The sequence below is a fragment of the Ranitomeya variabilis genome, chromosome 2 (assembly GCF_051348905.1).
Source record: "Ranitomeya variabilis isolate aRanVar5 chromosome 2, aRanVar5.hap1, whole genome shotgun sequence".
Classification (NCBI taxonomy): domain Eukaryota; kingdom Metazoa; phylum Chordata; class Amphibia; order Anura; family Dendrobatidae; genus Ranitomeya; species Ranitomeya variabilis.
Window position 1 is genome coordinate 245360019 of NC_135233.1, and position 25665 is coordinate 245385683.

General features: G+C 42.4%; 1 protein-coding gene across 22 annotated transcripts in view; it reads left to right on the forward strand.

Annotated features, from left to right (window-relative positions):
• DNM1 (dynamin 1) overlaps window positions 1-25665 on the forward strand; it is a 214887-nt gene that overhangs the window by 142797 nt on the left and 46425 nt on the right. For 9 of the 22 annotated variants that reach the window (XM_077284437.1, XM_077284438.1, XM_077284427.1 and 6 more), the window contains exons 4-14: window positions 12-215; window positions 301-399; window positions 4112-4272; window positions 4473-4615; window positions 6081-6216; window positions 6315-6382; window positions 7470-7608; window positions 19012-19098; window positions 20434-20504; window positions 22152-22203; window positions 23618-23629. In XM_077284437.1, coding sequence (XP_077140552.1) covers window positions 12-215; window positions 301-399; window positions 4112-4272; window positions 4473-4615; window positions 6081-6216; window positions 6315-6382; window positions 7470-7608; window positions 19012-19098; window positions 20434-20504; window positions 22152-22203; window positions 23618-23629 — 1172 coding nt within the window. Of the gene's footprint in view, window positions 1-11; window positions 216-300; window positions 400-4111; window positions 4273-4472; window positions 4616-6080; window positions 6217-6314; window positions 6383-7469; window positions 7609-9243; window positions 9383-19011; window positions 19099-20433; window positions 20505-22151; window positions 22227-23617; window positions 23630-25665 lie in introns of all 22 variants that reach the window. The other 13 variants (XM_077284442.1, XM_077284436.1, XM_077284429.1 and 10 more) reach the window with 4 other exon arrangements.

Here is a 25665-nt window from a genome sequence, read left to right on the forward strand (position 1 = left end):
TCCCTTTTTAGTGCTTAACCTGACCCTGGTTGACCTCCCGGGTATGACCAAGGTCCCAGTTGGTGACCAACCTGCGGATATCGAGGCCCAGATTCGCGATATGCTCATGCAGTTTGTCACCAAGGAAAACTGCCTGATTCTCGCTGTATCTCCTGCTAACTCCGATCTGGCAAACTCTGATGCCTTGAAAATCGCCAAAGAAGTGGATCCGCAAGGTTAGTCCGGCAATCCTGTCTTATGTTGAATCTGCTCGGCCATTGGGGTAGGCGGTTTATTAGACTTTTTTGATTTGTTTTGCAGGACAACGCACCATTGGTGTCATAACCAAATTAGATCTGATGGACGAAGGGACTGATGCTAGAGACGTTTTGGAAAATAAATTATTGCCCCTGCGAAGAGGTGAGCAGCCATCTTTTATTGGGTTAGGGTAAAAATACATACAAAAAAACAGTCATGCAACTTAATGTTACCTAATGGGTCGTAACTATTTTGACAGGTCTCCTACTGCTTTTCCTACTATCTTACTAGGTACATATCTTACTAGGAGATGTCACAGCACACCTTCTCCTCCTGTACAATGATAGATAACACCTCTATATACAGTAGATAACACAGGATTCACCATTCACAATAGGTGATATCACAGCTCACCTCCTCTTCCTGTACAATTACTGATAACACCTCTATATACAGTAGATAACACAGGATTCACCATTCACAATAGGTGATATCACAGCTCACCTCCTCTTCCTGTACAATTACTGATAACACCTCTATATACAGTAGATAACAAAGGATCCACCATTCACAATAGGTGTTGTCACAGCTCACCTCCTCCTCATGTACAATGACTGAAAACACCTCTATATACAGTAGTTAACAAAGGATATACCATTCACAATAGGTGATGTCACAGCTCACCTCCTCTTCCTGTACAATTACTGATAACACCTCTATATACAGTAGATAACAAAGGATCCACCATTCACAATAGGTGATGTCACAGCTCACCTCCTCCTCCTGTACAATGACTGATAACACCTCTATATACAGCAGATAGCAAAGGATCCACCATTCACAATAGGTGATGTCACAGCTCACCTCCTCTTCTATACAATGGCAGATAACACCTCTATTTACAGTAGATAACACAGGATCCACCATTCACAATAGGTGATGTCACAGCTCACCTCCTCCTCCTGTACAATGACTAAAAACACCTCTATATACAGTAGATAACAAAGGATCCACCATTCACAATAGGTGATGTCACAGCTCACCTCCTCCTCCTGTACAATGACTGATAACACCTCTATATACAGCAGATAGCAAAGGATCCACTATTTACAATAGGTGATGTCACAGCTCACCTCCTCTTCTATACAATGACTGATTACACCTCTATGTGCAATAGATAACACAGGATCCACCATTCACAATAGGTGATGTCACAGCTCACCTCCTCCTCCTGTACAATGACTGATAACACCTCTATATACAGCAGATAGCAAAGGATCCACTATTTACAATAGGTGATGTCACAGCTCACCTCCTCTTCTATACAATGACTGATTACACCTCTATGTGCAATAGATAACACAGGATCCACCATTCACAATAGGTGATGTCACAGCTCACCTCCTCCTCCTGTACAATGACTGAAAACACCACCTCTATATACAGTAGATAACAAAGGATATACCATTCACAATAGGTGATGTCACAGCTCACCTCCTCTTCCTGTACAATGACTGATAACATCTCTATATACAGTAGGTAACACAGGATCCACCATTCACAATAGGTCATGTCACAGCTCACCTCCTCTTCCTGTACAACTGAGAACACCTCTATATACAGTAGATAACAAAGGATCCACCATTCACAATAGGTGATGTCACAGCTCACCTCCTCCTCATGTACAATGACTGAAAACACCTCTATATACAGTAGTTAACAAAGGATATACCATTCACAATAGGTGATGTCACAGCTCACCTCCTCTTCCTGTACAATGACTGTTAACATCTCTTCACAATAGGTGATGTTACAGCTCACCTCCTCCACCTGTACAATGATTTATAATACCTCTATATACAGTAGATAACACAGGATCCACCATTCAAAATAGATAATGTCACAGCTCACCTCCTTTTCCTGTACAATGACTGATAACACCTCTATATACAGTAGATAACACAGGATCCACCATTCACAATAGGTGATGTCACAGCGCACCTCCTCTTCCTCCTGTACAATGACTGATAACACCTCTATATACAGTAGATAACACAGGATCCATCATTCACAATAGGTGATATCACAGCTCACCTCCTCTTCCTCCTGTACAATGACTGATAACACCTATATATACAGTAGATAACACAGGTTCCACCATTCACAATAGGTGATGTCACAGCTCACCTCCTCCTCCTTTACATTGACAGATAACTCCTCTATATACAGTAGATAACACAGGGTCCACCATACACAATAGGTGATGTCACAGCTCACCTCCTCCTGTACAATGACTGATAACACCTCCATATAGAATAGATAACACAGGATCCACCATTCACAATAGGTGATGTCACAGCTCACCTCCTCTTCCTCCTGTACCATGACTGATAACACCTCTATATACAGCAGATAACACAGGATCCACCATTCACAATAGGTGATGTCACAGCTCACCTCCTCTTCCTCCTGTACAATGACTGATAACACCTCTATATATAGCAGATAACACAGGATCCACCATTCACAATAGGTGATGTCACAACTCACCTCCTCCTGTACAATGTCTGATAACACCTCTATAAACAGTAGATAACACAGGATCTTCCATTCACAATAGGTGATATCACAGCTCACCTCCTCTTCCTCCTGTACAATGACTGAAAACACCTCTATATACAGTAGATAACAAAGGATATAACATTCACAATTTTGGTTGATTTTCCATGCATTTTTTGCTGCATTTTTGCTGTGTTTTTGGCATGCTAGATTTTTCTCTTGTGCATGCTGATAAAGTTTAGTGCAAGAAAAAAAAAAAGTCCTATTCTACCGAATCAGGTTTTGGCACAAAAAAATGCAGCAAAACATGATACCTTCGTTTTTGTTGTGGATTTTCAGCATCTTATCACCACCCATTCATGTCAATGGGTGAAAAATGCTGAAAAAACGCTGAAAAAAACATGAAAGAAGTGACATGCTCTATTATGCAAAAAAAAAAACATGCAAAGTACAAAATACTGATGTCTTAAAAAGCAAGCTGTGTGCATGAGATTTCTATAATCTCATAGACATAGCTGGTACTGTAAAAACACAGCTGAAAATTTGCATTAAAAAACACCCAGTGTGATCACAGCCTTAGAGAGGGAGGAAAAAGGGGAGAGAGAGAAAAAGGAGAGAAAGGAAATGGGAAAGGAGGAGGGAAAAGGGAAAGGAAAAAAAATAGGAAAAGAAGGGAGGATTAAAAATAAACTGTAAAAGAAAAGGAAAAACAGGGAAAAGATTAATCTGAAAAACAGTATAATGGTATGTGTCCACGTTCCGGATTGCATCAGGATTTGGTCAGGATTTTTCATCAGTATTTGTAAGCCAAAACCAGGAGTGGAACAATTAGAGGAAAAGTATAATAGAAACATATGCTCCACTTTTGCATTTATCACCCACTCCTGGTTTTGGCTTACAAATACTGATGAAAAATCCTGACCAAATCCTGATGCAATCCTGAACGTGGACACATACCCTAAAACGTTCCTCATATAGAAAGTTTGGAATATGTATTGAACAAAAGAATGATCGTACTGGCTAACAATCAAGTTTTATCAAGAACATGGTAAAATAAAAGGTTCCATGAAGACCGTCTGACCTCATATTTGGAAAGAGAGATATTTTAAGAGCAAAGGCTAATTCAAAGGTGTTGTGAACAGAGATTCTGTCAATAATATATATAAGAAAAAATCAAATAATAAAACTTTTTTTTTTAAATTTCAGTCAACATAAAAATTTGATTAATAGATCATTTTCTGATTTCACATTGCCTTTAAGCCATAGGCGTCGTCACTGATCTATTCCCCCAAGTCATTGCTGTTGTCTATGACAGGTTACATTGGCGTGGTGAACAGAAGCCAGAAAGACATAGATGGCAAGAAGGATATCCAAGCTGCTTTAGCGGCTGAAAGGAAGTTCTTTCTTTCACACCCATCTTACCGACATCTTGCTGAGCGCATGGGGACCCCGCACTTACAAAGAACTCTCAATCAGGTAACTATGCTTGGATACGTCGATGACCTCCTGAGGTGGACGGTGAATATATCAAACTAGAATTGGTTATTGATCATTTGTCCTGTAGTTGTTTATGTGTTTAACTTTCTCTTGCTTGTCTTGGATGCAATCTGCTCTTCTGGTTTGGATATAATCATTTGACCAAGGGACAACTAATCAACTTTTTTTTGGTCCAATAGCAACTGACCAACCACATTCGGGACACTCTACCAGGGCTGCGAAATAAGCTGCAGAGTCAACTCTTGTCCATTGAGAAGGAAGTGGAAGAGTACAAGAATTTCCGTCCAGATGACCCGGCTCGTAAAACCAAGGCTCTTCTCCAGTGAGTTCTGTTCTTCATTAATGTCTCCTGAAGTTTCTTCGGATGAGACATTTCCCTTTTCTCTCGTACATGGCATAACTTATTACAATAGATTTCTACCTTGCATTAATTTAATCTGGATCCACCAATATTCTTCCTATTGGGAAGAAGTCATCGTAGATTGTTGGTCATGAGCAATTTACAAACAGTAGTTTGGTTCTTCAGCTGTCTTTTATACGCTCATATCAACCTGGTCTTAGAGTGGTGTATAAAATTCCAGACTTGACAAGTCTACCTTGACGTTTTTCTGATACAAAAAAGGAATGGAACTTGAGCAACAAAACACAGAATTCACTGTATCAGCTTTCTTTGGATTGGCTTAGAAACTATAGTGGTATGGATTCTTTTTTTTTCTCCCTGAATAGTCCTGCCTCTTATCCTGTAATCTCTCCCCTTGGTAGGACTGTTGGAAATCTTATGCATGTGCGCAATTGCCAGTGGTCCTATCATAGTGAGTATGAGAGTGTATGCATAACTGTATATAGGCTGTCTATCGTCCCAAAGGGGCGTGATTAGAAGATCAGTGGCAGGACGAGACATTTGAGAAGCTGGAGAGTAATAGTTCAGTTTTACAAGTTAAGAACATTAATGTGCAAACACCTTATCAGAATACCCAAATCTGCATACATGCTGTTATAGTAGCACAGGACAGTTAGTAACAGACCTGATGGGTTCCTTTTCAGAGCACAATTCAGGAACATAGTAGAGCTCAATTTATCCGGGAATAGCAGAACCAAGTTTATTAAAGTGATAAGGAAAATAATGAATACAGCTAATATATTCTAGAATTTGCCAGTATTTTACATTACTTGCCCGCATTCTCCACCACTTGAAATGGAAATCTCTTACTAGCACAGATCTGGTCTTCCCAGGTGATTTTAATAAAAAAACAACATAATTTTTTTAGAATCTAGAGTTTCAATTAAATAGAGAGAAGTAAAAACAAGAGATAAAAAGGTTCATATACAGAGATCTCACTTTCATATTCATAGATTTCTCTGTATAGGTATATTTTTTCTCTTAACTTTGCCTCTCCCTTTTTTAATTGTAACTCTTATTCTAAATATATTTCTTTTTTAATCAATTGACTTCTGAAGACCGAATCTTTGCTAGTACAGTTTTCCATATCAACATTCACAGGTACATGGCACTGGATACAGGCACAGGTGCAGGGGTACAGGATACTGGACATAGTGTAGAGGAGCTGAGTTTGCGTCAGGCAACGAGATCCTGGCAGGATACAAGGACTCCGGTGTCACATGCACACTGAGAGCCTAAATTTTTAGTTTTTGGCGTGATCGATCCATCTTAGGTTACATATTGGACTCTATAGAAAGTGGAGGCCATTCAGTCTGTCGATCATCTCTAAATAGTCTTAAACCAGAAGTTTAGCCTATTTCCATCACCAACTTTTTCATCTTTTTAGGATGGTGCAGCAGTTTGCTGTCGACTTTGAGAAACGTATTGAAGGCTCTGGGGACCAAATTGATACTTATGAGCTCTCCGGTGGTGCGAGGATCAATCGAATCTTCCATGAACGCTTTCCTTTTGAGCTGGTGAAGGTATGAATTACTGTCTGGCCTGTGGATGGTGAATTGTCGTCTGCAGGATATTGGTACCGGGATTTCCTGATCCGCTAAAATCCCTTCTCTTGGTGCAGATGGAGTTTGATGAGAAGGATCTGAGACGAGAGATCAGCTACGCTATCAAGAACATCCACGGCATAAGGCACGTACAGCATGGGGAATGGCGTGGCGTGGCACGTGTATTAGCATTATTGCGCTTTGTACTCTGTAGCCCCCTCCCCATGTAGGATCTCATCCTTACCCACCCCACTGATGATACCTATGAATAATCCTCTAGACTATGATGCCTCACCCTTCCTAGAATCGTAGGCGCAGCCACTGGGAGAATAAGGCAGATGTACAGATCGTAGTGTTCCCACAATCACATATCACACATATAAATAGTAATATCTGTATAATCGGCACATCCCTATGTCAGAACCAGACCATTACACTAAGATGAGCAGCACCACTGCTATTCCGCCGCTGCAGAAGAGGTCTGTCACAGACTGCTTTTGCTTTAAGTGCCGTCCCCTGTGCCAAACATCACAGAGGACCCTCAGCTGCTGCAGAACATCATATCTCACAGCTACCACACAACATAATGATACACACCTCAGCTGCTGCAGAAAATCATAATACACACCTCAGCCGCTGCAGAACATAATACACACCTCAGCCACTGTAGAACATCATAATACACACCTCCGCTGCAGAACATCATAATACACACCTCAGCTGCTGCAGAACATCATAATACACACCTCAGCCGCTGCAGAACATCATAATACACACCTCAGCTGCTGCAGAACATCATAATACACTCCTCAGCTGCTGCAGAACATCATAATAATACACACCTCAGCTGCTGCAGAACATTATAATACACACCTCAGCTGCTACAGAACATCATAATATACAACTCAGCTGCCACGGAACATAATACACACATCATAATACATACATCAGCTGCTGAAGAACCTCATAATACACACCTAAGCTGCTGCAGAGCCTCATAATGCACACTTCAACTGCTGCAGAATATCATGATACACACCTCAACCCCAAATTATTCACCAATTAGGCTTTTACCTCCGCCTGGATCCTACATATAGCCAAGCTGCCTTGTGGCTACCAGTGGCACTGCCTTATTAGCTAGATTGTTAACCCCCTGAGCTCATGACATTGCCGACTTGCAGGTAACCCTGTATATTCTCCTTATTACCTGCCTCACTCCGTCGGGTGTTTAGAACTGGGCTCTTCACACCTGACATGGCCTTTGAAACCATCGTGAAGAAGCAAGTGAAGAAGATCAAAGAGCCGTGCCTGAAATGTGTGGACATGGTCATTTCCGAGCTAATCAGTACTGTTAGACAGTGCACCAAGAAGGTAACCCTTCTGGACCGGGCGCCGGACTCTGCACCGGTCCCATCACGTGTGACACCCCAACCTCAGCATGACCGGAGGACACAGTCAATCAGAAAGCGCAGACCTTCTGAATGGCTGCGTCGCTTCTTCTTGAGCATGCTATAGTCTACATTTTTGACCATGTGCATGGACTACGTGTAATATAAAAAGGGCCGTAAAGCCACCGGTATTGTGAGTGTATGAGAATATGTGTGAGTTGAGGGGTATTCTGAATAGTCAGAGTATATACTGGTCTAAAGGGGTTGTCTATAATTATGAAAAATGGTTGTTTCATAGTCCTCCCAAAATAGTGCCATTCTTCTCCTTTGGTAGTGACTGGTATTGCATTTATCCTGCAGACACAACCTCTGAAGAAGAGTAAGTGTTTCTGTAAAAAACAAGAAAAATAATAATGCTAGATGCATTTTTCTAATTACAGACACCCCCTTTTTAACTCTAAGAATTCACTAAAATAGGCTCCACGGGTGCAAGACACATGTAGGACAATCCTTGCGTAGTCGAGGTAGCGTGCTCCTTACTTTTTCCAGTAGTGTCATCCAAGGATATAATCCCTACCTTCCTCCTTCCATCACTCGTCATTACTTTGTAAGCGATTTATTTCTCTATCTCTTTCTATCTTCTACACTCCTTGTCTTCCTCTGATGTTCTGTTATTACTCCGATAAAGGAGCCTGATCACGTTAAAGTCAGTGAACTCAAACCTGGCTGACTATCTTATGTATACGGGGGTCTCCTGCCTCTTCCCTCACAGGAGAAAGAAGGATCGGGCATATTGAATTTTAGTGCACAATCATTTGGTTCTCACTGGAGATAAGCCAGAGATGTCTCGCTGCCGCTTGCTTCCCTTTCCCCATTAAACACACATGCTCGGGCAAACAGAGCATCCATGTGTAGAGGAGAGATTCCAGCTCAATTTATATTCACCTTCAGGACTGTTTGGCCCATTTTTCCCCAAAGGACGAGGCCACACACAGTATCCAAGGTACAGCTGGGCTTTTTTTTTATAAGGAATGCACAAGACATCGACAGCTGACTGCTCATGTCACGTCCTGCACCAACAAAAAAGGGGTCCACGTCTGCCTTATTCCCCCTGCCCCAGTGTTTGACCCTACGACTCGGAAGGGTTAGGCCGATGAAGAGGTTTGGGTAGGCCCCAATGATACGTCACATAGTCACTTTGCTCAGCAGATGAGACTCCCAGTGATGGTGATAACCTTACCATTGAAATGAGTATGGTAACACTTGGGGGTCTCCATAACACTAATTTGATTGGAGAGGTGACCACCAGATTTTGGTGAAGGAGAATATCACCATTGTGACTGTCTCAGTGACATTATTTGCAGTGTACCAGAGGAAAAGCCTTTTAAATCCAACCCCCAAGTTTTCCCCCTTTTATTACCACCGGCTGCCGACCTTCCCACTCCTAAGCAGCGCCTTTCATTTTGCCTCATGTATTTCTCTGTGTTTTCTTGCCCTCCTGTGTCTCTCCCACTTCCCCTCTGTCTTCCTCGCTGCACCTATTTCCTCTCCGCCCGTCTTTCCCCATGTCCTGATGTATGTCCTGCCTCCCTGTTGGGGTTCACCTTTGATTGCACAGGACTGGACTCTTCACACCTGACCTCGCTTTTGAAGCCATTGTGAAAAAGCAGGTGCAGAAGCTGAAGGAGCCGAGTCTGAAGTGTGTGGATATGGTAGTAAGTGAGGTGACCTCCACCATCCGAAAGTGTAGCGAAAAGGTAAAAAATAATTTTGAAAAATCAGCCTTGGGAAGGGACTCATTCAGACAGATAGTCTACGTATGTGGTTGGCGGGCTTCATCAATCCTGATTTGACCAGAGAGGTCCATGTGAAGACCATAGCCTCCTACCACTCATTCATAAAGTTGAAACCAAAAGTTTACATGCACTATATAAAAAGACACATCTGCATGGTTGTCTCAATATCTGACATTAAATCAGAACAATCCTTTCCTGTTTTAGGTAAATTAGGATTACCATAATTATTAACCCCTTCAAGACCCAGCCTGTTTTCACCTTTCTGACCCGGCCAATTTTTACAATTCTGACCACTGTCCCTTTATGAGGTAATAACTCTGGAACGCTTCAACGAATCCCGCTGATTTTGAGACTGTTTTCTCATGACATATTGTACTTTATGATAGCAGTAAAATTTCCTCTATATGACTTGTGTTTATTTGTGAAAAAATTGAAATTTAGCGAAAATTTTGAAAATGTTTCACAATTTTCCAACTTTTAATTTTTACGGCCTTAAATCAGAGAGTTATTAATAAATAACATTTCCCACATATCTACTTTACATCAGCACAATTTTGGAACCAAAATTTTTTTTTGTTAGGAAGTTATAAAGGTTAAAGGCTGACCAGTGATTTCTAATTTTTTCATCAAATTTTACAAAACCAATTTTTTTAAGGACCACATCACATTTGAAGTCACTTTGAGGGCATCTATATGATAGAAAATACCCAAAAGTGACACCATTCTAAAAACTGCACCCCTCAAGGTGCTCAAAACCACATTCAATAAGTTTATTAACCCTTCAGGTGCTTCACAGGAATTTTTGGAATGTTTAAAAAAAATGAACATTTAACTTTTTTTCATAAAAAAATTACTTCAGATCCAATTTGTTTTATTTTACCAAGGCTAACAGGAGAAATTGCACCCCAAAAGTTGTTGTGCAATTTGTACTGAGTATGCTGATACCCCATATGTGGGGGTAAACCACTGTTTGGGTGCACGGCAAAGCTCGGAAAGGAAGGAAAGCCGTTTGACTTTTCAATGCAAAATTGGCTGGAATTGAGATCGGACGCCATGTCGCGTTTGTAGAGCCCCTGATGTGCCTAAACAGTGGAAAACCCCCACAAGTTACACCATTTTGGAAAGTAGACCCCCTAAGGAACTTATCTAGATGTGTGGTGAGCACTTTGAACCCCCAAATGCTTCACAGAAGTTTATAATGTAGAGCCGTGAAAATAAAAAATCTTTTTTTTCCCCCACAAAAATGATATTTTAGCCCCCAAATTTTTGTTTTCACAAGGGTAACAGGAGAAATTGGACTGCAAAAGTTGTTCATGGCAGAGCTCGGAAGGGAAGGAGCGCCGTTTTGGAATGCAGACTTTGATGGAATGTTCTGCGGGCATCATGTTGCGTTTGCAGAGCCCCTGATGTACCTAAACAGTAGAAACCCACACAAGTGACCCCATATTGGAAACTAGACCCCCAAGGAACTTATTGATACCCCATATGTGGGGGTAAAACACTGTTTGGGCGCATGGAAGAGCTTGGAAGGGAAGGAGCACTGCTTTACTTTTTCAACGCAGAATTGGCTGGAACTGAAATCGGACGCCATGTCGCTTTTGGAGACCCCCCTGATGTGCCTAAACAGTGGAAACCCCCAATTCTAACTCCAACCCTAACCCCAACACACCCCTAACCCTAGTCCCAACCCTAACCATAACCCTAACCACACCCCTAACCCCAACACACCCCTAAACTTAATCCCAACCCTAACCATAACCCTAACCACATCCCTAACCCTGACACACCCCTAACTCTAATCCCAACCCTAATCTCAACCCTAAACCTAATCCCAACCGTAAACGTAATCCAAACCCTAATCCCAACTCTAGCCCCAACCCTAACCCTAACTTTTATCCCCAACCCTAACCATAACGTTAGCCCTAACCCTAACCCTAATGGGAAAATTGAAATATATACATTTTTTTTAATTTTATTATTTTTCTCTAACTAAGGGGGTTATAAAGGGGGGTTTGATTTACGATTCGATTTATAGTGGGTTTTTATGTTTGGCAGCTGTCACACACTAAAAGATGCTTTTTATTGTAAAAAATAGTTTTTGCATCACCACATTTTGAGAGCTATAATTATTCTATATTTTGGCCCACAGAGTCATGCAAGGTCTTGTTTTTTGCGGGACAAGTTGACATTTGTACTGGTACTATTTTCGGGCACATGACATATTTTGATCGCTTTTTAGTCCGGTTTTTGTGAGGCAGAATGAACAAAAAACAGCAATTCATGAATTTCTTTTGGGGTAGGGACCTTTATACCGTTCCGCGTGTGATAAAATTGATAAAGCAGTTTTATTCTTCAGGTCAGAATGATTACAGCGATACCTCATTTATATTTTTTTTATGTTTTTTCCCTTTTATACAATAAAAACTATTTTATAGAAACAATTATTATTTTTGCATCACTTTATTCTGAGAGCTATAACTTTGTTATTTTTCCGGTGATGGAGCTGTATGGTGGCTTGTTTATTACGGAACAAGATGACGTTTTCAGTGGTACCATGTTTATTTATATCCGTCTTTTTGATCGCATGTTATTCCACTTTCTGTTTGGCGGTATGATGATAAAGCATTTTTTTTGCCTTGTTTTTTTTTTTTTTTTTTTTTTAATGGTGTTCACTAAAGGGGTTAACAAGTGGGACAGTTTTATAGGTCGGGTCGTTATGGACGCGGTGATACCAAATATGTGTACTTTTATTGTTTTTTGTATTGTTATTTGCATAAATAAATGGATATGTTGGTAAAATATTTATTTAAATATTTATTTATTTATTTGGGGATATTTTAAAAAAATATTTTTATACATTACATATTTTTTTACTTTATTACATTTTACCAGGTTGGGACATCACTATATATAGTCAGATCGCTGATCTGACACTTTGCATAGCACAGTGTCAGATCAGCGATCTGACAGGCAGTGTAGGAGGCTTGCCGGCGCCTGCTCTTAGCAGGCGCTCGCAAGCCACCTCACTACAGGACCCGGAAGGACCCCGCAGCCATCTTGGAGTTGGGGGTCTCCATGGAGACCACAGGAACAACGCAATCGCATCACGTTGTTCCAGTGGGAGAGCGCAGGGAGCCCCTGTCCCTGCACGATTGTCCTATATGCTGCTGTCACTACTGACAGCGGCATCAGAGGGGTTAAATGCCCGCTATCGGTGCTAGCACTAATCGTGGACGTTGCTGCGGGGTGTCAGCTGTCACATACAGCTGACATCCGCACCCGATCACTGTGGCGCTCAGCGTGAGGCCGCGGTGATCGTGCCTCTGTACTAGTACTGCTCCATGCAGAAATGCAGTTCCCACAGAGCAGTACTAGTACGGCGGAGGTCGGGAAGGGGTTAATATTTGCCAAATGCCAGAATACTGAGAGAGAGAATGTTTTAAGGCATTTTTATTACTTATTGCAAAGTCAAGAGTTTACATACACTGAAATTGCTATGTCTTTAAACAATTCTGGGCTGCCCATACGATGATGTAATGTGTTTGGAAGCTACTGATAGGTTTTTTGGCAACATCTGAGTTAATTAGACACACCTGTGGATGTATTTTAATGCACACCTGAAGCACACTGCTTCTTTGTGTAGCAAAAAGGGAAAGTCTCAAGAAATCAGCCAAGATATCAGGATGAGAACTGTGGCTCATCCTTGGATACAATTTCAAGATACCTGAAGGTGCCTCGTTCATATGTACAAACAATTATGCGCAAGTACAAACAAGATGGGAATGTCCAGCCATCATACCGCTCAGGAAGGAGACGGGTTCTGTGTCCCAGAGATAAACGTGCTTTGGTCCGACATGTGCATATCAACCCAAGGACAAATGCAAAAGACCTTGTGAAGATGATGATGGAAGCTGGTAAGATTGTGTCAATATCCACAGTGAAACGACTACTGTATCAACATGAGCTGAAAGGCCACTCTTTCAGTTAGAAGACATTACTCCAAAAGAAACATAAAAAAGCCAGATTAATTTTTGCAAATGCACACAGGAACACAGACCTTAATGTTTGGAAACATGTCCTGTGGTCTGATGGAACTAAAATTGAGCTTTTTGGGCATAATGACCATTGTTATGTTTGGAGGAAAAAGAGAGAAGCTTGGAAGCCTAAGAACACCATCCCAACTGTGAAACATGGAGGTGGCCGCATGATGTTGTGGGGTTGTTTTGCTGCAGGGGGGACTGATGCACTTCACAAAATAGATGGCATCATGAGAAAAGAAGATTATGTGGCAATACTGAAGCAACATCTCAACACATCAGCCAGGGAGTTAAAGCTTGGGCGGAAATACCAAACGAGAAATACTTAAATGTTAGCTGTAGTTTTGCCTTATGGCATGCATATTGTGCATATTTTTAAGTCCTTAAAGGGGTTATCCAGGCTTGGAGCACAAGTCTGCTGTCACTCTATGTGACTGCAGACGTGTGAATCCTCACAATGTGCACAGTGCGTGCTGTCAGGATTCTCCAATGCCGGCATCAGGAGTGGATGACTGCCTAGACTTGTACGGCCTTGCTCAATATTCAGCAACATACTTATGGTCATGTGACTGCCCGCTCCCTGTGGTCACTCTGAGGATTCGCTAGTCTGCAGTCATTTAGGGAGTATAGATGAGCGAACTTGAACTTAAAAGTTAGTTTTCGTTGCCAATCGCCGAACATGGACTTCTCCCGGAAGTCCATTGCAATGTTTGGCGTTCCGGGTGGGGGGAGAAAATGGAGAGAGAAAGAGAGCGGCAAAGAATTTTCCAGCTGAAAAGTTCAGGTCCCCATTGTTTTCAATGGGGCTTGGGTCCTGGCTGAAGTTCAGCTACAGTCCTGGTAGCCGAAACGAACTTTGGAATCAAGTTCAGTCTGGTCCGCTCATTCATAGCAGGGAGTCTTCATAGTGAGAGAAGTGCGGGAGCTGGGTGTGCACAGCGCTCTATCTGTGGCTGTATCACTACAATCTCTGACGCTCCTGAACTTATAGTTGGGAGATATGTCCTCCAGTAATGGAGGACAGATCTCTGCACTTGGTAAAGCACACTTTAGCCCCTATTTTCTCCATAAAGCCAGTAAAATAAAGACATTGACCTTATTCCAAAAAGTCTCAGTATTACATTTCTAGTGTAAAAGTGAAAACAAAAAAGAAAAGTTTAGTTCTTTTTACATTGAGGTGGGAGCAATGTTTTGCAGAGGTCGGACCCCCGCTCATCACAATGTGAGAGCATATCCCAGCGGTTTGTCATCGCATTACAAGATGCCAATAAAAGGGTATAAAGGATATGACTCGACTGCACCGAAAATGTGCCTACCCCGGGATGCAGAGCTTGGTCAGGTATGGCCTCCATTCTCTACACTCTGTAGGGACTTTTCAGCTAATGGAACGTGAGATTATTGATCCTTAAACACGGAGATTTTCAATGCTCAGATCTTGTACTCTGCCGGCAGGAACATAGTAATGGGAACTTATTTGCCATTTATTCTTCAGCATGAAGCATATAATATAATGTCCACGTGACGGGTAAGACTAGAGTCTGTATCTGTCGTCCCAGCTGAGAAGCAGTAATAAAAATAATAAAAAGACAGCTTGAGATCAATACAGAATCCGATAATCCTGGGAGCAGGATACATTTACTAACATTGAATTTGATTATTTTTGATATTAATGTCCACAGGCAGAAGAATAATTAATAGTGCTCATATAGTCAATACTTTATTGGGAGGGTGATCAATATGAGCTTAAAGCTTATCCTTTTCTCAACTGCATTGCACCTAATGGGAGATATCAATTAATTTGACTCATGTTAATAAGAAGTGTGATGTTCATCCTATAACCCCACATTGTTAGGGTAAAATGATAAAATAATGGCTGCACTCAGCCACCACTAGGGGGAGTATGTCGCATACGGATTTATATTAAAGGGAACCTGTCACCCCGTTTTTTCCATATGAGATAAAAATACTGTTAAATAGGGCCTGAGCTGTGCATTACAATAGGCTGGTCTGGTCAGATGGGCGTGGTGTCTTCCCCCAGATCTTGCTTATTTTTCCGTTGGTGGCGTAGTGGTTTGCGCATGCCCAAGTCCAGAATCCACTGCACAGGGGAGGGAAAAGAGAGCGATCTGCGCTATTCCCCTGGTGATCGGTGGGGGCGGCCATCTTCCCGTGGCCGCGTGTGCGCAGATGGAGCGCTCTGCTGCCCGAGGCTTCAGGAAAATGGCCGCGGGATGCCGTGCGTGCGCAGATGGAGATCGCGGCGGCCATTTTCCTGAAGCAGAGTTCGCATCTCTGCTTCAGGAAAATGGCCGCCGTGATCTCCATCTGCGCACGCGCGGCATCCCGCGGCCATTTTCCTGAAGCCCCGGGCAGCCACAGGAAGATGGCCGCCCCCACCGATCACCAGGGGAATAGCGCAGATCGCGCTCTTTTCCCTCCCCTGTGCAGTGGATTCTGGACTTGGGCATGCGCAAACCACTATGCCACCAACGGAAAAATAAGCAAGATCTGGGGGAACACACCACGCCCATCTGACCAGACCAGCCTGATTGACAGGCGAAAACGGCTACTTTGGTAACGTATTTCGGCAGCATAGGTGGGGAATCGGGGTCCACAAAATACACTGTTGTAATGCACAGCTCAGGCCCTATTTAACAGTATTTTTATCTCATACGGAAAAAACGGGGTGACAGGTTCCCTTTAAGTGTGAAATAAGCTCTTGTGCGCCTCCTAGTGGTGGCCGCAGGGAGAAAGACTTGCATCATTATATCCTAAAGCCATACAAAGGTTCTACATCCGGGTAAAAATAAAATGTTAATTAGGAAAATGTGGAATTTATTTTTATAAAAAAAAAGTATTCATAACCTGCCAGTGGAAAATTGCAAATTATTTACCAAAATTTGCAAAAGTTTAGAAAACCTTAGAGCCCTCAATGTCTCATTATATAGGTACATATAGTATGTCATAGACCTCTCTGGCTTCAAACAGGATGAAGAACTAAATGTTTGTGGTGGATCGGGGCCGTGGTTCTTTGTAGGTCGTCCTCTTGATAAAGCTTAGGAAAATGATTTTTATAGGGGGCTAGAAGGACTGTGTGCAGTTTATGAATGATGCATCCTGATGATATGATTCATGCTCAAGGTGGCTCCATTTATGTCTGATTTGCAGGGGCAGGCTCAGACAACTTTATCATTTTGCAACCTACCACCCAAGTCCTACGGTCCACCATCCCCAAAAACTGTAATATGCAACAATTCTATATTCATAGATCAGCTTAGCCCAATAATGGACCCCCTAGACCCATGCCATATAGAAAACGCAATAAATGATAGATTTGATTGTACCTGCCCCTGAAAATCTCCATACTCCATAGGTATCGGCACTGTTGTATGTGTTAATGTCTATGGTCTGTGTAGTGCGGTGCATTTTCTGTGCTCGTTGCTTGTGGATTTCATGGTCTTCTCTGCATGCAGCGCCGTTTTACTTATCCCTTTCTTTCACCTTCTAAAGAAATGCCATTTAAAAATCAATTTTTAAAGACCCAAAGGAAATAAATGCTTTCGGGTCTTTTTTATTATTATTTAAATGCATGTATTTGGGGCTAGAAATCATTTTTGCAATTGGGTTCCATTAAAAATTTTGCAACCTTTGTTTTTTACTGGCTCTTTGTTTCCACAGGTCATGATCATGGCTGTTTGCAGAATGAGTTACCGATAAGCCATTAGTGAGCTCGTTTTAACAGGGAGTTTGCAACATTTTTATCTGTTTTTTTCTTCTGATCTCCTTACAGCTGATTTATGATCATCATAAACTTTGATGTGGTCTTAAATTAGAACAGAGGGGCTCCAAAAAATACAGACTGAAACGTTTATAAACTCCTCCTCGGAACAAGCTCAATAATGGATACTCAGTTAAATCAGCCAAACAAGTTCAAAAGTTTTAATGAAACCCTATTGTAAAAAATATATATTTTTTAGCACAAAATATATGCATTTAATTAATAAAAATTGCCCTTTAATACAATGTCTTGTTTATTTTGGGAACCATGAAAATAATGAACAGATGTCGTGGTCTCCTTGCCTAAATAGTTGGAAGGTCAATGTCTAGATTTGGTCCACTGTACATAGTGGCCCCTTCTGAAAAAAAAAATGGATGTACTCCTTGGTAATGGTCCATACTATTTTGGCTATCCCATCCAAGGACAAAAACAATGTTTTCATTTACCCTTGTGGGAAAGAAGGGTGACATGATCATGAGACCAATTCCTTCACCCTATGAAGGTGGAAAATCTTTTTGTGGGTCTCCACCATCCATTGGTGAAATATTTGGCCAAACTGATTTGGGATGCCCAATGCCCACTTTGTATACTTTGTATATTCCCAATAATTTGCAAAACTTATTTAGCTGTGCTCTCAATATCATACTTATCAAATTTTGGATGATTAGTCCTCGTCCACAGAGAAGGCCCAGGAACATGACCCTGAAGAGCCAGGTGACTCCCCCAAATTACCACTTTGGGTGTCATTTAACCAAGCCACATCCTTCCTGCAGACTAGTTGGCGGGATTGTTGGCAATTATGCAAATCAGCAGGGTATATCAGGGGCCACCTACCCAATTTTCCCCAAATTATGCCCAACTATGGGTCAATTTAGTCAACAGTACCTTCTCCAAAAAAATCTCAGTTACATTAAATGGCATTTTTTTCAATCAATAAATCTATTATTTTTGTAATTCTCTAGAGCAGCCTTTTTTTCTGTTTCTGAGCTTGCATAGAGTTTTTTTTTTCCATTATATAAGTGAGATGAACTGTTCTTTGATTATAGTTGACAGCCCTGTCTGGATAATTGGGAGCAGGGATTGCCGCTGCATAGATGAGCATGTTGTAAAGTTTGTACTGTCCCTAAAGGGAAGATTTCCGGGATTTCCTTAATAATATGGCTTCCAGTTTTTGTACATCTTGGCTTCCCCTCTAGGAAACAGGAAGCCATGTTATAAGAGCCTGGGAATTTCAGCAGGAAATCACAATAACCTTAAAAGAAATCCCAAAATATCACAAAACAATTCCTGGGGACAAAGATTATTGCTGGGCATAGTCACCTCTACTCATTGGGCTTTAGAGGAAAGTGTTACTTATTGGGCAGAAAAGACATAAGCGGGAATATCCTTTATTTTATCCCAAATTGGAACATAAGCAGAAAGCAAGACCAGACGTAAAGGAGAGGGCTGAAAAGGAAAAATCAAAATGGGCCTCCACTAGTGGGCAGCCCCAAGGACCCAGCTCCTACATTTTGGTACATGCCTTCATAACTGACCTTAGAAAGTGATCTACTCGGCTTATGGGGCTTATGGGGGCAATATGTAGGGTGCCCATGGGGAAGTAGGGTTTTGCCAAAGTCTTCATGAGTGCCCCAAATCAGAATCTTCCTCTGTAGGTGCTGGGTTTGGTAGGATTATGAGTACTTTTAGATGTTTAGATGTATGGCTTCCATCTTCATTGACTTTTCTGTGTATGAGAACCTTCATCCCACACCGATCTGTGCTTCTTTCCACAGCTAAGTCAGTACCCCCATCTTCGGGAGGAGATGGAGAGAATTGTGACTACGCACATCCGGGAGAGAGAAGGGCGCACGAAAGAACAGGTGAGAAACTGGGGATGGGAGGAGAGGGTGCTTGTCTGAACTGGGTGCTATTTGGGGATGGGAGGAGGGATGCTTGTCTGAACTGGGTGCTATTTGGGGATGGGAGGAGGGATGCTTGTCTGAACTGGGTGCTATTTGGGGATGGGAGGAGGGATGCTTGTCTGAACTGGGTGCTATTTGGGGATGGGAGGAGGGATGCATGTCTGAACTGGGTGCAATTTGGGGATGGGAGGAGGGATGCTTGTCTGAACTGGGTGCTATTTGGGGATGGGAGGAGGGATGCTTGTCTGAACTGGGTGCTATTTGGGGATGGGAGGAGGGATGCATGTCTGAACTGGGTGCAATTTGGGGATGGGAGGAGGGATGCTTGTCTGAACTGGGTGCTATTTGGGGATGGGAGGAGGGATGCTTGTCTGAACTGGGTGCTATTTGGGGATGGGAGGAGGGATGCTTGTCTGAACTGGGTGCTATTTGGGGATGGGAGGAGGGATGCTTGTCTGAACTGGGTGCTATTTGGGGATGGGAGGAGGGATGCATGTCTGAACTGGGTGCAATTTGGGGATGGGAGGAGGGATGCTTGTCTGAACTGGGTGCTATTTGGGGATGGGAGGAGGGATGCTTGTCTGAACTGGGTGCTATTTGGGGATGGGAGGAGGGATGCATGTCTGAACTGGGTGCAATTTGGGGATGGGAGGAGGGATGCTTGTCTGAACTGGGTGCTATTTGGGGATGGGAGGAGGGATGCTTGTCTGAACTGGGTGCTATTTGGGGATGGGAGGTGGGATGCATGTCTGAACTGGGTGCAATTTGGGGATGGGAGGAGGGATGCTTGTCTGAACTGGGTGCTATTTGGGGATGGGAGGAGGGATGCTTGTCTGAACTGGATGCTATTTGGGGATGGGAGGAGGGATGCTTGTCTGAACTGGGTGCTATTTGGGGATGGGAGGAGGGATGCTTGTCTGAACTGGGTGCTATTTGGGGATGGGAGGAGGGATGCTTGTCTGAACTGGGTGCTATTTGGGGATGGGAGGAGGGATGCTTGTCTGAACTGGGTGCTATTTGGGGATGGGAGGAGGGATGCTTGTCTGAACTGGGTGCTATTTGGGATATTCTCGCTGACCATGTTAGCTAGAGTCTGATTGGGTAAACTTTGGCAATTTTGGTTAGTCACTCCAGCCTAGGCTCTCTTCCTGCGGTACGTGTTCCCATAGGACACATCCATGACTCAAGGGGCGCCCGCACTGTCCTAACAATACCGCATACTACTCAGGACATGATGCGATAAGTTGTGGTGCGTCCGCATTCATTTCTGTCTGTTCTCCTCTCTCCACACAGGTCATGCTGCTGATTGACATTGAACTCTCCTACATGAACACAAACCATGAAGATTTCATTGGCTTTGCTAAGTAAGACTGCAGCTGTAGTAACTGAGCATAACACTAGTGTGCAAAGAGAAGGGACAATAATTACAGGTCACTGTCACTCTGGAGCCTTCTACCACGTCCCCTAATTCTACATTCTTCTTCATAATGTGCAATGTAGTTATCACTACATTAGTTATCATTAACTAATTAACTAATTAGTTATCACTGCTAATGACTCCCCTTCTTCACTACCACCACCTCTACACCTCTACACTCTTTCTTGGTTCCTTTTCTTCTTATCTTCCTTTCAACCTCTCCTTTCTTCCATCTCTCCTTTCTGCTTTTTATTTCTTCCTTCATCTATCATTTCTTTTCTTTCTTCTTTTTTTCCTTCCCTTTCTTCCTATCTCTCATCCTATCTTTTTTCTTTTTTCTCTTAAATGTATTCCTCACTTTTTTTTCCTCCTTCCCTTCTCCCTTTAGTCATCCTACTCTTCATGACTTATTTTCCTTTTTTCTTTCATTTTCTGCCTTCCCTCATACATCCCTTCCTTCCCACCTCAATCTTCTTTCTCTTTGTCCCTTATTTACCTCCACCTTCCCTTCTCCTTTTAGTCTTTCCACTCCTCTTGACTTTCTTTTTTTCCTTCCTTTCTTCCCTCCTTTCTTCTTTCTTTTTCTATTTCTTCCCTCCTCCATTTCTTATTTCCTTATTTCCTTATATTGTCTCTATCTTCCAACACTTTATTTCCTCTCGTATTTCTCGTTTCTTCCTTCCTTTTGTCATTCATCTCCTTTTACTTTCCTTCCTTATTTCCTTTTGTCCCTTTATTCTTCCTTTCCTAGCTACGTTTCTTTCTTCCCCTCTTCATCTTTATATTCTTCTTCCATGCCTTTCTTTCTTCCACGTTTCTATCATTTCTAGCTTTCCATCCTTCATGCTTTCTTTCTTCCATCCTTTTTCCTTCTCCTTCCCTCGGGTCCTGCTTTCCTTCGATTGCAAATCAGTTCCAAATAAAGTTGAGAGTCTGCCCATCCACAGCCCCTCAATACTCAAGGAACTCTATCAGTGCAGAATGACTGTTCAAACCAAGCACAGGCGCTCGGTGCATCAGGGTGAGGCCATTCATTTAAGTGCACCTTCCTACCTTTTTGTTTTCTCTCTCCACTCCATCTGACTTCATAGGGCCAGAGAAAGGCAGAGATAGAGGGAAAACAATTAGGTGGGGCAGTGCACTTAAATGATTGGCTCTGCCATGATGCACCAAGCGCCTGTGCTTGGTTTGAACAGTCATTGTTTGCTGACAGAGTCCCTTTAAAGCTAACTCTTCTTATATCTATGCCACTCTCCACCTAGCCACTGCTGACAACACTACTTGGCTGTCATGTGGCAGGGACAGATTGGTGGATGATTGGTGGAGTTCTGTAGATGATCAGTCTCGAAGTAATGAGATAAGACTTTAGGGAGCAAGAGAATTATCGACAATCTAAAAAAAAATGATTTTTCTGCTCCGTGCAACTGACTGTCCAACGAATCAGACAATCACATTCTACCAATGGCAAAATCAAAGGCTTCAGGAAAAACATCTGTACATATGATTCCCACCATCCATTCATTTGGTTGAAGGGTCCTCGGTCCGTGGCAGGTTTGCAGGGACAGGTAACCAGATCGTGTGCTTTTCCTTGTAGTGCGCAGCAGAGGAGCAGCCAAATGAATAAGAAAAAAGCCTCCGGAAACCAGGTGAGGATAAGATATATCCTAATGTATGGATGTCCGAATCTCACAGCAGATGCACGGCCTGTTCTCATACATTAGACCATAGATAAAGTGTGCACTGGGTATATTGGAAGACTTCCCTTACAAGTCAACCTTTCTTTATAATGCCCCAATGAGAACTTGGGCTTCCATTGCAAAAAAATGGACCCTACTTATATATTCTTGGCTGAATAAAGACTCCCGAGCCAGAGCCTTGGTCTGCTCCATTGTGCCAGGTGATGATGCCATTCCTGCACCACCTCACTAACCTCATTGCAAGTCAGGATGATATGAAAATTCTGTATCCCTCCATTGCAGGAAAGACCCTTAGTCCAGTATCCCTTTCCTATATACTTACTCCTTCCCTGTTGTGCATTTCCAACATTCAAATAGGGGTTGTATGGCACAAATTACAACCCATAGTATAGGGGTATATAGGTGAAATAAACAAACTTGTCACTCAACATAAATATGTATTTTTTTTTACCTATTCAAAATGCCGCTGTTCTCCTGAATCCAGCGTTGTTTTTCTTTTGTTCCTATGCCCCTCGATTCCTGAGATATGGCCTCTTCTTCCCTGTATATAAATCTGGGCTTTGTAGTTAAGAGGGCATGTCCATCAAAAATAATAGTTTATGACCACGCCCACTAAGATAACAAGGCTAGATTTACATAAAAGGAAGAGGGGGCCTTATCTCAGGAACAGAGAGGCGCAGGAACAAAAGAAAAACAGCGCTGGATTCAAGAGAACAGCCACAATTACACCAGGTAAAAAAAACACATATTTATGGCAAGTGACAGATCCCTTTTAAATGCAGTACCATCTTTCACCATTGACATAATAAAGATTTTCCATAGATACCAATGTAACAGCGCCTCTCTTCTGATTTAAAACAGATCACTTATATAAGAAATGCAATAACTTTGGAATTAAGTTTTCCATACGCATGGCAGAGCCCTCTTTTAAATTGGCAAGAAGAGTCCTTTATCCGTATAAATCACAAAAGTCCTTTAATATGACCCCATGTTTTACTTAACCAATAGACATCTTGATTGAGCTGTGGTGGTGTCTTTATTTTTTCCTGTATGTGTGGTATAATATACAACTTTGAGGCCTTTTCGGGTAATATCACTTATCAGTGTCAGGCTGACCATGTCATTAAGCTGCGGCCATTTACAGTGCAACCACATCATGGACCGCAGGCTTGGCGAGTGTGTCCGTGTGTGTGTGTGCGAGGGGAGAGTGAGCCGGACGATGGGCATGTCATGCACGGGCTGTGGAATATGCAGCGACTCATAATTGGTTCTGCACCCGCGCTGCTAGTAATGTATATCCCTCTTCTTCTGCTCCCATCTCTCCTGTCCGCTCTGCTGCTGTTGCTATGGTTACCCTGTGCAGGATGAGATCCTGGTGAGTAGTCAGGCAGCGGCTGAAAGCACAACATGGAGGGAGTGCATCCGGGCAGCTACAGGCAGACGTTCCCATCACCCTATATGCATTGACCAAGTTCTTGGACTGTTTCTAAGAAAGCTGGGCGGTAAATACTATGGTTGCCATCACAGCTTTGACCATGCAGATCTTTCACTGGGTCATAAGTGTGCAGATTTTTCTGTTACTTTATTCACACTGCTCCCCTGAGTATTCTGCTTTTGTCTTTTTTTCCCCAATCTGCCATATGGTTCCAGAGATATGAGCCTTTTTATTTAATAATATTGTCTTTGCAAGGGGAGCATGACTCACAGGATCCTCAGGGGCGTGTCTTTAGGCTGCTCTGCATAATTACCCTGTGAGACATGCCCCCATAAAAATTACCAGAAAATAAAAAGGTCTATATCTCTGGAACCATTAAAAAAAAATAAGAGGAAAGACCTGGCCACTTTTGACCCAGTGCCCAGTCTTTTTTAAAGGGACCCTTTCTAGAAATTCACATCTTTTTCCTATATCATATCAGTCTTATTTTAAGAACCCAAAAGAAGTGGAGTTTAATCACTCCTCCCAAGTGTATGGTTTAAGGAGACTTGAATATTCCAAGTATACCTATAGATAGGTTGCCCTTTCTGAAAAGCTGGGTGGTGGCCCCTATTTTTGCCTAGCTTTCCCAGAGTCAGGTATATGTCATAGAAGAGGACAATCAAGGACTTAAATGTAAATGGGTAACATCTGGAGTAATAGATGATTCTGGCAATGTACAGTATATGTGTGTGCGGAACGTATCCTCAGTTTACCTCACATGGTCTTCTGCCGTGAATCATAAGAACATATGGTCAGGGCTACATTAAAAGGGGGAATGTCTCTTTAAATTGACTCTGCGCAGGCCCAGATGCACTGTCTCCTCGTGTTCAGTCCCCCAGCTCCTGTGTGTCCTCATCTCCTTTCCTCCTGTTCCTTTCCTTCTATAAACTGCGTTTAAGACCAGAATTATAACCGCTTGCATCGTGATTCAGATCATGATGTTCCATGATTAGCTTGGGGGCCATCCTAATATTAGCATAATAACCAGACATTCCCCTGCAAATCCAGCTCTAGACTCCATCCACGTAATGGTGGTCTGTCACCTTGGGTATATTGCTGACTTTTGGCAAATTACAATATAAATATGATGAATATGGATTATATCTGCCACATAATTTCATTAAAAAAACGTTGTTTTTTTTCTTAAAGGGCAAGGCACCCTAAGAATAAAATTGTAAAAAAAAATCATCAGTGAAGTCATCATCATGTCTTCTTTCTATTTTCAGCTGAGTGACAACTGTTTTGGGTTGCAACTCAACTATTCCATATTCATGATAGGCTTTTTTTTTTGTAATCTAAGAAACCTAGTGGAGCTCTTCTCCCATCTCGTAAAGTGTTGGCATAGAGCTAAGAGATGATCCTCCCTTTAGAGACCCCGCAGAGTATAAAGTGATCAAGGCTAGTATAGAATTGTAACCAATACAGGCCGAATTCTGGAGTCCCAGTTTCAGGATCGGATATGGGACTCTTGACCCGAACTCGCCAGTCCTACAGGCATTCATGGTGGAGACCGGAAATGGCAGTCTATACATGGACCACGTTTCATCAACGTCCAAATTCAACCTTACTAGTTTGCTCCTGCGCAGCAGTGCTATGGTCACTAGGCCGTGCAGCTAGCTGCGGTGTGGCCCTATACAAGTGAATGGGGAGCGCTGCTCTGCAGGCAAACCCACCACTTTTTAAGATAATTTTAGATGACATGCCTATGGCTGATATTTAGGTACTCTTTGCTCTGGTTCATGTAAGATGCCCCTAGCAGACCTCTTATGGAGGACGTGTGCCCTAACAGCGCACTTGAATAGCGGCTGTCTTGGTGAGACAACCCGACATGAGTCATTTAAGGTTTAGGATTGCTATTATGACTTGGAAATCTAGATAGCAGTGGAAACCTAGGAAAGGTGTGGGGTCGAATATCTCACATTCTGCAATTCCAT